General features: G+C 44.9%; 1 protein-coding gene across 1 annotated transcript in view; it reads left to right on the forward strand.

Annotated features, from left to right (window-relative positions):
* The window catches only part of LOC122546170 (disintegrin and metalloproteinase domain-containing protein 12-like), a 48,464-nt gene that overhangs the window by 28,306 nt on the left and 8,017 nt on the right, over positions 1 to 12,141 (forward strand). The window contains exon 5 of the mRNA XM_043687062.1: positions 884 to 1,029. Within this exon, the coding sequence (XP_043542997.1) occupies positions 884 to 1,029 (146 nt within the window). The remainder of the gene's footprint in view (positions 1 to 883; positions 1,030 to 12,141) is intronic.

The raw sequence follows: 12,141 nt of genomic DNA on the forward strand, positions 1-12,141 counted from the left end.
TGGAAGCTGAGGGGTGACCTTACAGAGGTTTATAAAATCATGAGGGGCATGGATAGGATAAATAGGCAAAGTCTTTTCCCTGGGGTTGGGGAGTCCAGAACTAGAGAGCATAGGTTTAGGGTGAGAGGGAAACAACATAAAAGAGACCTAAGGGGCAACGTTTTCAAGAAGAGGGTGGCACGTGTTTGGAATGAGCTGCCAGAGGATGTGGTAGAGGCTGGTACAATGGCAGCATTTAAAAGGTATCTGGATGGGTATATGAATAGGAAGGGTTTGGAGGGATATGTGTCAGGTCTGGCAAGTGGGACTAGATTAGGTTAGATTTGGCATGGACAGGTTGGACCGAAGGCTCTATTCCTGTGCTGTACATCTCTATAAGGCTGCCTTCTCATCCTTGTGCATTCCAAAAAATACATGCTCAATCTACATACCTGTCTTCATAAGACAGTCATAAGGGAATGCCATGTGGGTTTATTTGATTGTGTTACAGTCATAACTAGCTTTCTACATGAGATGTATTGTGCACACACTATCATATTATGAATACTGTGTTGGAAAGTAATGTTTGTTTTTTGAGGGAATGAAAACTAATTTTCAAATAGTGTTGGACAAGAGAACACTCAGCAGCCAATATCATGAGCAGCTGTCCATTATTGGTCAGATGGATTCAGACAATTGATTGGCACAGAGTAAGGCCTCAGTCTCTGAAAATAATCCAATAACAACTGCTCAAGGGTAGAGGACAATCCCATTTCTCTTGGACTTCACTTGCAGGATTCTAAACTGCTTCCAATCCTCAGGCTTAGCATTTTTGACTACTTTACAGATCTGCTTCTTTATTGAAATACAGTTTTCACAGGACGTTTTACCTTTTCTCTCTCAGGACGTCAGGCCCAGCCATTTGGCTGTTTCTTCCACTCTTGCACATGAGATGGGACACAATCTAGGAATGACACATGACACTCCAGCACAGAAGTGTTCCTGTAAAGACAATATCATCGGTGGCTGCATCATGGATAGGGCACTAAGGTGAGAAACGTATTCAAACCGTGTACCTGGTATTGGAGGGACTCATTCCTATACAACACCAAACACCAAGAATTAACATGAAGAACACATTGACTAGAAATTAGAGAGTCAGCAAATATGTATGAAAATGGATTAGCAGGTAATGGTGAAGATAGTCTTTTAAAAGCTATTGAGAGTTTTTTTGCTGAAAAGCGAGAAACACTGTAGATATGTGCATGGTGGCTGAGTGGTTAGCACTGCTGCCTCACAACTCCAGGGATCTTGGTTCAATTCCACCCTCATGTGACTGTCTGTGTGGGTATCCTCCAGGTGCTCCAGTTTCCTCCCACAGTTCAAAGATGTGCAGGATAGGTGAATTGGCCATGTGAAAATTGCCCGTAGTGTTCAGAGATGTGTAGGTTTAGATGCATTAGTCAGGGGTAAAGGTAGAGTAATAGGGTAGGGGAATGGGTATGGGTGGGATACTCTTCGGAGGGTCAGTGTGGACTTGTTGGGCCAAATGGCCTGTTTCCTGTTGCAGGGATTCTATGTGTTCAATGCTATCAAAACAGATGGATTTTTAGGGACAGGATTTACTCACATTTGGAATTCTATGACTTATTAGCGATAGGCAGCATGGCTTTATCTGGGGTAGCTCATGTCTCACAAACTTGATTGAGTTTTTTGAGGAAGTGACAAAAATGATTGGCAAGGTCAGGGCCTGAGATATTGTCAAATGGACTTTGGAAAGGCCTTTGACAAGGTCGCTCATGGCAGGCTGATACAGGTAAAGTCTAATAGGACCATGGTGAGCTAGTAAGATGGATTAGTCAGAGAAGACTGATAGTAGTGGTGGAAAGGTGTTTTTCTAACTGGAGATCTGAGACCAGTGATGTTCCACAGGGATCAGTGCTGGGATTCCTGCTGTTTGTGTATATATAATATATATAAAAATGACTTGGAGGAGAATGGAAGTGGCCTGATGAGTCAGTTTGTGGATAACACAAAGATTGGGAAAGCTGGGGATAGTGAGGAGGATTGCCAGAGGGCATAGCAGGCTTGGGATAAGCTGGAGCCCTGGGTGAAGAAATGGCAGATGGAGTTTAGTTTGGAAAAAATGTGAGGAGATGTATTTTAAAAGGTTTAATGCAGGTGTTATGGACAATACCAGACCCTCAAAACACTTCAAGAAAGTAGCCCCAAACCTTGCGTGTTGTTTTAATCAGGTGTGAAGTGGATAATCCAGGAGAGATGCAGTTGGCCCAATCATTTGGTCTTAAACAGAACAGAGTTTATTTACAGACTACTGAATGAAACACAAACAAAAGTGAAAAGAATTTAGAATAATTTACCCTGTCTGAAAACCCAATCGGTTCTATCGCAACTTAATGATGTTGTTCCAAATGCTTGCAACATTCCCATAGAGCATAGAACATTACAGCTCAGTACAGGTCCTTCGGCCCTCGATGTTATGCCGACCTGTGAAATCAATCTGAAGACCATCTAACCTACACCATTCTATTAACATCCATATGTCTATCCAATGACCATTTAAAGTTGGTAAATCTACGACTGTTGCAGGCAGTGCATTCCATGCTCTTACTAGTCTCTGAGTAAAGAAGCTACCTCTGACATCTGTCCTATATCTTTAACCCCTCAATTTAAAGCCATGTCCCCTCATGCTAGCCATCACCATCCGAGGAAAAGGCTCTCACTGACCAACTAGCCATCACCATCCGAGGAAAAGGCTCTCACTGACCAACCTATTCAACCCTTTGATAATCTCTATTAAGTAACCTCTTAACATTCTTCTCTCCAACGAAAACAGCCTCAAGTCCCTCAGCCTTTCCTCATAAGACCTTCCCTCCAAACCAGGCAACATCTGAATGTAAGTGGCCTCTGCACCCTTTCCAAAGCTTCCATGCCCTTCCTATAATGTGGCAACCAGAACGGTGCACAATACTCCACGTGCGGCCGCACCAGAGTTTTGTACAACTGTAACATGACCTAATGGCTCCGAAACTCAGTACCTCTACCAATAAAAGGTAACACACCGTACACCTTCTTAACAACCCTATCAACTTTCAGGGACCTATACACATGGACACCGAGATCTCCCTGCTCATCCTCACTACCAAGAATCTTACCATTAGCCCAGTAATCTGCACTCCTGTTGCTCCTTCCAAAGTGAATCACCTCACACTTTTCCACATTAAACTCCATTTGCCACCTCTCAGCCCAGCTCTGCAGCTTATCTATATCTCTCTATAACCTGCAACATCTTTCAGCACTATCCACAACTCCACCAACCTTCATGTCATCTGAAAATTTACTAATCCATCCTCCTTATCCCTCATCCGGGTCATTTATAAAAATGTCAAACAGCAGTGGCCCCAGAACAGATTCTTGTGGTACACCACTAGTAACTGAGCTCCAGGATGAACATTCCCCATCAACCACCACCCTCTGTCTTCTTTCAGTTAGTCAATTTCTGATGCAAACCGATAAACCATCCTCAATCCCATGCCTCCATATTTTGTCCAGCGTGTACCGTGGGGAACCTTATCAAATGCCTTACAGAAATCCACATCAACCGCTTTACCCTCATCCACCTGTTTGGTCACCATCTCAAAGAACTCAAAAAGGATTGTGAGGCACAATGTACCCTTCACAAAACCATGTTGACAATCCCTAATCAACTTATTCCTCTCTAGATGATTATAAATCCTATCTCTTATAACCTTTTCCAACACTTTACCCGCAAATGAAGTAAGTCTCACAGATCTATAATTACCAGGGTTGTCTCTACTCCCCTTCTTGAACAAGAGGACAATGTTTGCTATCCTTCAGTCTTCTGGCACTATTCCTGTAGACAATGACGACATAAAGGTCAAAGCCAATGTCCACCTTGGCTTCCCAGATAATCCTTGGATAAATCCTATCCATCCCAGGGGGCTTTTCTATTTTCACACTTTCCAGAATTGCGAACACCTCTTTCTTTCAAGGTTGGTATTTCACTTGTTGCCATGAGATCTCAAATCGATGTTCTTTGTTCTCATTTTGAGGGCAAACAAAGCATCTGCTTCCTGACTGGGTATGCCACTGTGCTGCCACCTCTGATGAGTTTGTCTTGCCTTTGGAAGGGGTATAGCCAGGGATGATAAAGATGGTATGATTTAATCAGGCTATTGTCTAACTCATCTGTGAGTCAGCTCTTCTTATTTTAGCACCAACTCCCAGATGTTTAGAGGGTCAACAAAGTTGAGACTGCCATTGTAACTTCCAAAGACTAAAGCAACATTAGGTGGTTCATTCGGTTTTGACCCTGTTCTTATATTTCATAGCAGTTTGACAAAACTGACTGGCTTGCTCGGCCTTTTCAGAGGCCAGCTAAAAGACAAAGTCAGCTAAAAGTGCAAGTTCATAGCTGCTTGAAAGTGGAATTGCAGGTAGATAGGACAGTGAAGAAGGCATTTGGTATGCTTTCCTTTATTGGTCAGAGTACTGAGGACAGGGGTTGGGAGGTCATGTTGCAGCTGTACAGGACATTGGTTAGGCCATTGTTGGAATATTGCGTGCAATTCTGGTGTCCTTCCTATTGGAAAGATGTTGTGAAATTGAAAGGGTTCAGAAAAGATTTCCAAGGGTGTTGCCAGGGTCGGAGGATTTGAGTTATAGGGAGAGGTTAAATAATCTAGGGCTGTTTTCCCTGGAGCATCAGAGGTTGTGGGGTGACCTTATAGAGGTTTACAAAATCATGAGGAGAATGGATAGGAGAAATAGGCAAAGTCTTTTCCCTGGGGTTGGGGAGTCCAGAACTAGAGGGCATCAGTTTCGGGTGAGAGGGGAAAGACATAAAAGAGAGCTAAGGGGCAACATTTTCACTGAGAGTAGTACATGTATGGAATGAGCTGCCAGAGGATGTGGTGGAGGCTAGTACAATTGCAACATTTTAAAGTCATTTGGATGGGTATATGAATAGGAAGGGTTTGGAGGGATATGGGCTGGGTGCTGGCAGATGGGACTAGGTTGGGTTGGGATATCTGGTCGGCATGGACTAGTTGGACGGAAGGGTCTGTTTCCATGCTGTAAATCTCTATGACTTTGTGACTCTATGCCAATTACACTGCTGTGGTTTTGGAGTTATATATTGGCCAGACCAGGTCAGTGCTGGGGAGAGATGTCAAAGAGCAGTCTCAAGTTCTGTATTCAGCAGTACCATCAATCTTTATTTGAGCTCTTTACCACACATGTGAAGGAGGCTTGAGACTGCATGGAATCTGGCTTTCACGTGGGATAAAGTCGCCCTCTTTATCACTGCTCAGATCTTAGGAGAAGTTAATGTCACACTGATTTGCCTTGTGGGATATGGCATTTTAATTAACTTCATGATAGAATAACTACATGCAACATTGATGTCATTGTTAGCCATGCCCCACCCCCATCTATACATCCAATCCTGTAAACATACAATCAATGATGGACACCCTATGGACAGCCCGAGATTTCCCATGACCTCATGATATTGACCAGATATCATGTCATCAGATCTTCGGATCTTACAACATATCCCATTAATTATACTCTGCTTCAGAAAGAAGGAGACCAGAATTGCACACAATATTCCAACAGTGGCCTAACCAATGTCCTGTACAGCCGCAACATGACCTCCCAACTCCTGTACTCAATACTCTGACCAATAAAGGAAAGCATACCAAAAGCCATCTTCACTATCCTGAATTAAACTCCATCTGCCACTTCTCAGCCCATTGGCCCATCTCACCCATGTTCAAGAATGCTGCACAGGCCCCAGCTATTTCCTCTCTTGTTTTCCTCAGCAACCTGGGATAGATTCCATCTGGACCTGGGGACTTGTCCACCTTTAATGCTTTTTAGAATACTCAACACTTCCTCCCTCCTTGTGCCGACGTGACCTAGAGTAATCAGACATCTATCCCGAACCTCAGCATCTGTCATGTCCCTCTCCTCAGTGAATACCGATGCAAAGTACTCATTAAGAATCTCACCCACTTTCTCGGATTCCACGCATATCTTTCCTCCATTGTCCTTGAGTGGACCAACCCTTTCTCTAGTTACCCTCTTGCTCCTTAGGTACGAATGCTTTGGAATTTTCCTTAACCCTGTTTGCTAAAGATATTTTGTGATCCCATTTAGCCCTCTTCATTCCTCTTTTCAGATTGGTCCTACATTCCCAATATTCTTCTAAACCTTCATCCGTCTTCAGTTGCCTCAACCATATGTATGCTTCCTTTTTCCTCTTAGCTAGTCTCACAATTTCACCTGTCATCCATGCTTCCCTAATCTTGCCATTTCTATCCCTCATTTTCACAGGGACATGTCTATCCTGAACTCTAACCAACCTCTCTTTAAAAGCCTCCCTCATACTGAATATGGAATTACCCTCAAACAGCTGCTCCCAATCCACATTCCTCAGCTCATGCTGAATCTTGCTATAGTTGGTGTTTCCCCCAATTTAGCACTCTTCCAAGGAACACTTGTGTCTTTGTCCATAAGTAATCTAAAACTTACGGAATTGTGATCATTATTTCCAAAATAATCCCCGACTGAAACTTTAATGACCTGGCTGGGCTCATTCCCCAACACCAGGTACAGTATGGCCCTTTCCTGAGTTGGTTTATTTACATCCTCCTCAAGAAAGCCCTCCTGGGTACTCCTTACAAATTCTGCTCCATCTGGACCTCTAACACTAAGTGAACCCCAGGAGAAAGTGAGGACGCAGCTGGTACAATTGCAACATTTAAAAGGCATTTGGATGGGTATATGAATAGGAAGGGTTTGGAGGAATATGGGCCGGGTGCTGGGACTAGATTGGGTTGGGATATCTGGTCAGCATCGACAAGTTGGACCGAAGGGTATGTTTCTTTGCTGTACATCTCTCTGATTCTAAGTGAATCCCATACATCTTTCCGTAATTTGTTTACATGTTTGAACCTCTACCTCACGCTCACTTTTGGGAGGCCTGTAGTACAGCCCCAACATTGTTGCTGCACCCGTCCTGTTTCTGAGCTCTGCCCATATTGCCTCACTGCTCGAGTCCTCCATCGTGCCCTCCTTCAGCACAGCTGTGATATCCTCTCTCACTTTTGGGAGGCCTGTAGTACACCCCCAACATTGTTTCTGCACCCGTCCTGTTTCTGAGCTCTGCACATATTGCCTCACTGCTCGAGTCCTCCATCGTGCCCTCCTTCAGCACAGCTGTGATATCCCCTCTGACCAGTAATGCAACTCCTCCACCCCTTTTACTTCCCTCTCCATCCCACCTGAAGCATTGATATCCTGGGATATTTCATCGCCAATCATGCCCTTCCTTCAACCAAGTTTCAGTAATAGCAATAACAGCAATTATCTTCCCCTTAGTCATACTGACTTCACATCTAGTTCCTTACAGGCCTCAGTCACTTCCTCCTTTCTGTCCACTAATCTCCTCATTTGCTTCCCATCCCTCTGTCACATTAGTTTAAACCCTCCCCAGCAGAGTTCACAGAAGCACCCCCAAGGACATTGGTTCCACTCCAGCCCAGGTGTTAACCATTCAATTTGTAACAATCCCACGTCCCCCAGAACCGGTCCCAATGTCCCAAAACTCGATATCCCTCCTGCACCATCTTGCAAGCCACGCATTCATCCAGCCTATTCTTTCTGACTAGCACCTCTGACCAGTACGTGGCACTGGTGCCAATCCTGAGATTACTACCCTTGAGATCCTATTTTTAACTTGATTCCTAACTCCCTAAACTCTGCTTTTCGGACCTCATCCATTTATTACCTGTATCATTGGTGCCTACATGCACCATGACAGCTGGCTGTTTACCTTCAGAATGTCCTCCAGCTGAACTGAGATATCCCTGATTTTCATTTTTGACCACAGAAATGCCTAGCTACTCCCCTTACAATTGAATCCCCTATGACTCTAGCCCTTCCACTCTTATTCCCGTCCTTTTGAACAGCAGAGCCTGCCACGGTGCCATGAACCTGGCTATTGTTGCCTTCCCGTGGTGAGCCATCTCCCTTCACCGTATCCAAAATGCTAAACCTGTTTTGGAGGGAGATAACCACAGGGCACATCTGCACTGCCTTCCTGCTCTGTCTCTGCCTTTTGGTCACCCATTCCCTTTCTCCCTCAGCAATCCTCATCTGTGGTATGGCCATTTCACTAAACATGCTATCTATAACCCATCAACATCGTGGATCCATCATTCGGTCTATGAAGACCTCACAGATAACACTTCAGATACCATCGCCATTACATTCCTGAATATGTTCTGTCCCACCAGCAGGACAACCCAGCAGAGGTAGCGGCACGGTGGGATACAGTTGGGAGGGAGTTGCCCTGGGAGTCCTTGACATTGACTCCGGCCCCCTTGGAAGTTTCATGGCTTCAGGTTAATCATGGGCAAGGAAACCTCTTACTGGTTACCATGTACCGTCCTCCATCAGCTGATGCATCAGTACTCCACCATGTTGAACAACACTCGGAGGAAGCATTGAGGGTGGAAAAGGTGCAAAATGTACTCTCGATGGACGTTTCAATCACCACCACCAAGAGTGGCTCAGCAACAGCACTACTGATCGAGCTGGTCAGGTTGCAAAGGGTATAACTGCTAGAGTTGGTCTGCAGTGGTGGTGAGGGAAGCAACAAGAGGAAAAAACATACTTGACCTCATCCTTAATAATCTGCCAGCTGTAGAACATCTGTCCATAATGGTATCGGTAAAAAATGAGCACCGCACAGTCCTTGTGAAGACAAATTCCCACCTTCACATTGAGAATACCCTCCATCATGTTTTATGGCTCTATCACCGTGCTAAATGGGACAGACTTGGAAACAATCTAGCAACTCAAGACTGGGCATCCATGAGGCGCTGTGGGCCATCAACAGTAGCAGAATTGTCCTCCAGCACAGTCTGTAACCTCATGGCCTGACATATCCCCCACTCAACAATTATCATCAAGCCAGGGGATCAACCCTGGTTCAATGGAGACTTAGGAGGGCATGCCAGGAGCAGCACCAGGCATAGCTAAAAATGAGGTGTCAACCTGGTGAAGCCACTAAACAGAACTACTTGCATGCAAGATGGTATAAACAGCAAATGATAGACAGAGCTAAGTGATTGTAGGTTCATGAGGTCAATTCCTGGAATGGCGGGATTACCTTACACTGAAAGACTGAAGCGACTGGGCTTGAGTTTAGAAGACTGAGAAGGGATCTGATTGAGACATATAAGATTATGAAAGGATTGGACATTCTGGCAGCAGGAAACATGTTTCCGCTGAAATGATCAGCCATGATCATATTGAATGGCGGTGCAGGCTCAAAGGGCTGAATGGCCTACTCCTGCACCTATTGTCTATTGTCTATTATCTCACAACCAACAGATTAGATCTGAGCTCTGCAGTCCTTCTACATCCAGTCGTAAATGTTGGTGGACAATTAAACAGCTCACTGGAAGAGGTGGCTCCTGAAATATCCCCATCCTCAAAGATGGAGGAGCCCGAGATGGATCTTCTACTTGGCGTATCTGACTGATAGTTATTGCGAATGTTTCAGCCTTATCTTTTGCACTGATGTGCTGGCTCCTCCAGTGGTCCCCAGCATCACAGATACCAGTTTCCAGCCAATTCAATTCGCTCCATGCAAAATCAAGAAACTGCTGGAGGCACTGGATTCTGCAAAGGCAATGGGCCCTGATAACATTCTGGCAATATTACTGAAGGCGTGTGCACCAGACCTTGCTGCTCCCCTAGCCAAGCTCTTCCAGTTACTGTGGATGTGGAAAATTGCCTAGGTATGTCCTGACACAAAAAGCAGGACCATTCCAACCTGGCCAATTACTGCCCAATCAGTCTCCATCATCACTAAAGTGATAGAAAGTATCATTAACAGTGCTATTAAGCAGCACCTGCTCAGCAACAATTTGCTCAGTGGCACCCAGTTTGGTTTTGCCAGAGTCACCCAGCTCCTGACCTCATTGCAGCCTTGGGTCAAACATGGACAAAAGAGCTGAATTCCAGAGGGCAGGAGAGAGTGACAGCCCTTGACATCAGGCTGCATTCGACTGAGTGTGGTATCAAGGAGCACTGGCAAAACTGGAATCAATGGGTATCAAGGGGAAAACACTAGTGGTTAGAGTGATACCTGGCACAAAGAAAGATGGTTGTGGTTGTGGAGAGTCAGTCATCTCAGCTCCAGGACATCACTACAAAAGTTCCTCAGGATACTGTCCTAGGCCCAACCATCTTCAGCTGCTTCATCAATGACCATCCCTCTGTCATAAGGTCAGAAGTGGAGACGTTCATCAATGATTTCATAGTGTTCAGCACCATTCACGATTCCTCAGATACTGGAGCAGTCCAAGTTCAAATACAACAAGGTCTGGACAATATCCAGGCTTGGGCCGACAAGTGGCAAGTAAAATTAGGACCACTCAAATACCAGACAATGACCGTTACCAATCCGAGACTACCACCCCTTAGCATTCAACGGTATTGCCGTCACTGAATCCCCCACTTACGACATCCTTGGGGTTACTATTACCAGAAAGTCAATCGGACTCACCACATAAATACAGTGATTACAGGAACAGGTCAGAGACTAGGGAGACTGTGGCGAGTAACTCACCTCCTGACACCCCAAAGTCTGTCTACAAAGCACAGGTGGTTAGGCCATTTTTGGAATATTACGTGCAGTTCTGGTGTCCTTCCTACTGGAAGGATGTTGTGAAATTTGAAAAGGTTCAGAAAAGATTTACAAGGATGTTGCCAGGGTTGGAGAATTTGAGCAATGGGGAGAGACTGAACAGGCTGGGGCTGTTTTCCCTGGAGCATTGGAGGCTGAGGGGTGACCTTGTAGAGCAAAAAACATGAGGGTATGGATAGGGTAAATAGACAAAGTCTCTTCCCTGGTGTGGAGGAGTCCAGAACTTGAGGGCATAGGTTTAAGGTGAGCGGGAAAAGATTTAAAGGAATAGAAGGAGCAACTTCTTCATGCAGAAGTAATAGCTGCCAGAGGAAGTGGTGGAGGCTGGAACAATTGCAGCATTTAAAAGGCACCTGGATGGGTATATGAATAGGAAGGATTTAGAGGGATATGGGCCAAGTGCTAGCAAATGGGACTAGATTAGGTAAGGATATCTGGTCGGCATGGATGAGTTGGACTGAAGGGTCTGTTTCTGTGCTGTACATCTTGATGATTCTAAGTCAGGAGTGTGAGGGAATACTCCCCACTTGCCTGGATGGGTGCAGCCCCAACAACACTGAAGAAGCTTGACACCATCCAGAACAAAGCAACGCACTTGATTGGCACCACATCTCCACACATTCAATCCCTCCATGACCAAAACTCAGGAGCAGCAGTGTGCACTCTCTAAAGAATGCACTGCACCAAAGTTCCTCAGACTGCATCTTCCAAACTCACAACCACTTCCATCTAGGAAGACAAGGGCATCTGGTACTTGGGAACACCATTACCTGCAAGTTCCCCTTTAAATCACTCACCAACGTGACTTAGAAATGTACCACCGTTTCTTCATAGTCATTGGGTCAAAATCCTTGAATTTTCTCTCTATCGGCATTATGGGTTAACCCACACGCAAGTGCAATGCAGCAGCTCAAGAAGGCAGCTCAAGGGCAACATGGGATGGGCGATCAATGCTGGCCAGCCAGCAAAACTAAAGTACCACAAACAATTGAAAAAAAAACAATCTCAGCATGTGAAGGGGTCAGGGACACCAGCCATGTCACTCAGCTCCAACAGTAAGCAAGAGCAGCATAACATGGAGCTGAGAAACCCTGCCACTTTTTACACTTAACCTTAATTTAATCCAACTATAATATAAAATAAGAGATAATTTAAAAATGAAAAAAATTTACCAATTATACGATAAAAAAGAAATGCAAAAACCTGACCTTATCAAGGCCCACAGAGCCTTTTTGTTTTGATGAGAGGAGGAGGAGGATATTTGTGGTGTCTCAGGTTCAACCACTGTCCAAATATATCAGTTCACTCACATCCCCAGAGAAACTCGACTACTTGTACTCAGCTCTCACTCTCCCCGCTCCCACTCAGCTCCACATTCTCCCCACTCCCACTCA

Source organism: Chiloscyllium plagiosum, chromosome 1, assembly GCF_004010195.1.
Source record: "Chiloscyllium plagiosum isolate BGI_BamShark_2017 chromosome 1, ASM401019v2, whole genome shotgun sequence".
Lineage (NCBI taxonomy): Eukaryota > Metazoa > Chordata > Chondrichthyes > Orectolobiformes > Hemiscylliidae > Chiloscyllium > Chiloscyllium plagiosum.